Genomic DNA, 2,369 nt, shown 5'->3' on the forward strand with positions numbered 1-2,369 from the left:
TGCATGTAACTAGCAAAACACAAACATGTTTTCAACTAATGGAATTTTAATACAATAACATACTAAAGTGCAGCCAAATATGCCAACTAGGGCTAAACTAGAAAGAATCTAAACATTGAGGGGTTCTGCCTTGTGACTGCACCTCCTAGTCACACCCCAAAACGTATGCATGCATGCATTCATGCATACATACAGAAATTTTCATAAGTAGGGGCTTTGCACAATTAGATTAGATATGGTCACACATACATACATTACTCTAACTGCACCATATCCACATACTACAGTGTCATTGTCATTTCACATTCAAATACAACATGCTTCATGAACGCCCACACACAATTAATATAATGTGATATCTATAATTTTTATTAAAAATAAGATAATCCAGTGAATATTGATATCCTTATTTGTATTCAATGTAGGAATCCTGATACTTATAATCGTCCCAGTTTCTCAGATATATCATCAAGTCTATCCTCACCTGATAAACAATTACTAATGATTAATAAGGAGGATCCTGTTACTGTACTGGGTGGAGCTTTAGAAACAAGCCACTCCCTCTACACCGACTTACAGTACATGTACAAGAACTGATTTTATGTCTCCATCTTCTTTTTTAATTTATTACAGGCAGAATTGTAATTTTTGTTATATCCCCATTACTACCATTTGCTGTTTGTAACAGCATTGTGACAGTTTTTATAGTTATGTGTCGTTATAAATAATTATTAATGACCTATAAATAATAGCCATTGGCAATGACAAAATTAAAACAGGTATAAGTCTCCAATCCCTGTCTGTGTATTATATTTATGATTGGAAATCAGGGGCGTAGCTGAGGTAGGGCCTGAGGGGGCCTGGGCCCTACCATCAAAGTGGCCTTATAATTATATTCATTGAAATTATAACCCAAAAGATTATATTCATTGTTCTTACAGTAACAAAAGGGGGTGGCTGATAACCACAGCTCTTTTTAAAGCTATATACAATGATAATTTCACTCTGATTTCGCTCAGCTTGCAGGAAAATGCCTCCATTTTGTTACGGAAAAGGGGTGTGGCCAAAATCGCGGCGCGCAAAGCGCGCCATTTTGTCTCCTTGCCTTACCATCACCCAAGGTCCAGCTATGCCCCTGATTGGAATCAGCTCTAAATTCAGAAAATGTATTGCAGCATTTTTATATTGATAGTTCATGCATACATGATCCATGGTCAAATTTTGAAGAAAACCAGTTTGATCATATAGCAACTCAAATTTTCTAAATAACATAAGTGCAAGTATGTAAATTAAAAAATGTAATAAAAATTCAAATTTCTGTTCTAGCTATTTTTTGACCAAACTTTAGAGCATCATTAATAAATTTAATTTTGATCAGAATCAACTCAAACTTTCTGCAAAACATAAGAACATGTATGTGTATCAGAAAAAATTATAAAATGGAAAATTATTACCTTTTTAAGGAAAAATTTGGCTAAAGATTGTGTACTATAGTACAGGACTTTGGCTCAATTTTTAGGTCACTTTTAAAAATACGTTAAAAATCTAAATTTGATCAAAATCAGCTCAAATTTTCTATGCAACATAAAAACATATATGTGTACCAGAAAAACTATTAAAATGGAGATTACTTACCTAGCCATTGCCCCTTGCTCTATTCATCATGTAATTCATTCTAATGTGATATCAAGTAGATACCTACATTTAAAATTTTAAAAAGATCGTTATAATGTGCAGAACAAGCTACACTAATTAGAAACAGTACAGTACATGTATGTACAATAAGCTTACAAGTATGGCAAAATACTCACAATATGTCGATACATTATTAAGTGTTCTATTTTAAGCAGGTTTTAAGTCTGTTAACTCCGTTTCTATTAGACACGTGACAACACGTGGAAGCCAATGAAGTAGGAGTGGCTTTTCTAAGTAGTATAGTAATGAATAATCCTTAATCTCACAAGCATCTATAAGATGTGATGTGAGATTGTGATTCCACTAATGGAGAGGTGAATATATGACAATGTATTTGGCCAATGAATATCATTAATTTTAGCAATTTTCAAAGGTATAAAACTTGGATCACGTGAGTCTCCTAGTCGGTCATAAATTTTTTTGCAATAGCTCTCAGAGTATTTAACACACACTTTAGACTATAATGTATATGCATACATATACAACAATAAACCTAATAGCTTATTTTCAAAACACAACAACTGCTACTACAAAATAACAGTAAGCATGCTAAATACTGAATAATTCAAGTAGAATAAATGGAACAAAGGAAAAGAAAAAACTTAGTTGGTTCATGTGTCCTTGTAGGAACAGTGATGAATATAAACAATAATGGATATAGAGTAAGTAATAGA

General features: G+C 32.7%; 2 protein-coding genes across 2 annotated transcripts in view; both read left to right on the forward strand.

Annotated features, from left to right (window-relative positions):
- Nucleotides 1–694, forward strand: part of LOC109586485 (ephrin type-A receptor 4a-like) — a 6,670-nt gene extending 5,976 nt beyond the window's left edge. Inside the window, exon 6 of the mRNA XM_020002682.1 lies at nt 426–694. Within this exon, the coding sequence (XP_019858241.1) occupies nt 426–597 (172 nt within the window). The 3' untranslated portion in view covers nt 598–694. The remainder of the gene's footprint in view (nt 1–425) is intronic.
- Nucleotides 1–2,369, forward strand: part of LOC100641857 (ephrin type-B receptor 4-like) — a 24,951-nt gene that overhangs the window by 9,048 nt on the left and 13,534 nt on the right. The gene's annotated exons all lie outside the window — the stretch shown is intronic.

This window comes from Amphimedon queenslandica, unplaced genomic scaffold, assembly GCF_000090795.2.
Source record: "Amphimedon queenslandica unplaced genomic scaffold, v1.1 AMPQUscaffold_12860, whole genome shotgun sequence".
NCBI classification, from domain to species: Eukaryota; Metazoa; Porifera; class Demospongiae; order Haplosclerida; family Niphatidae; genus Amphimedon; species Amphimedon queenslandica.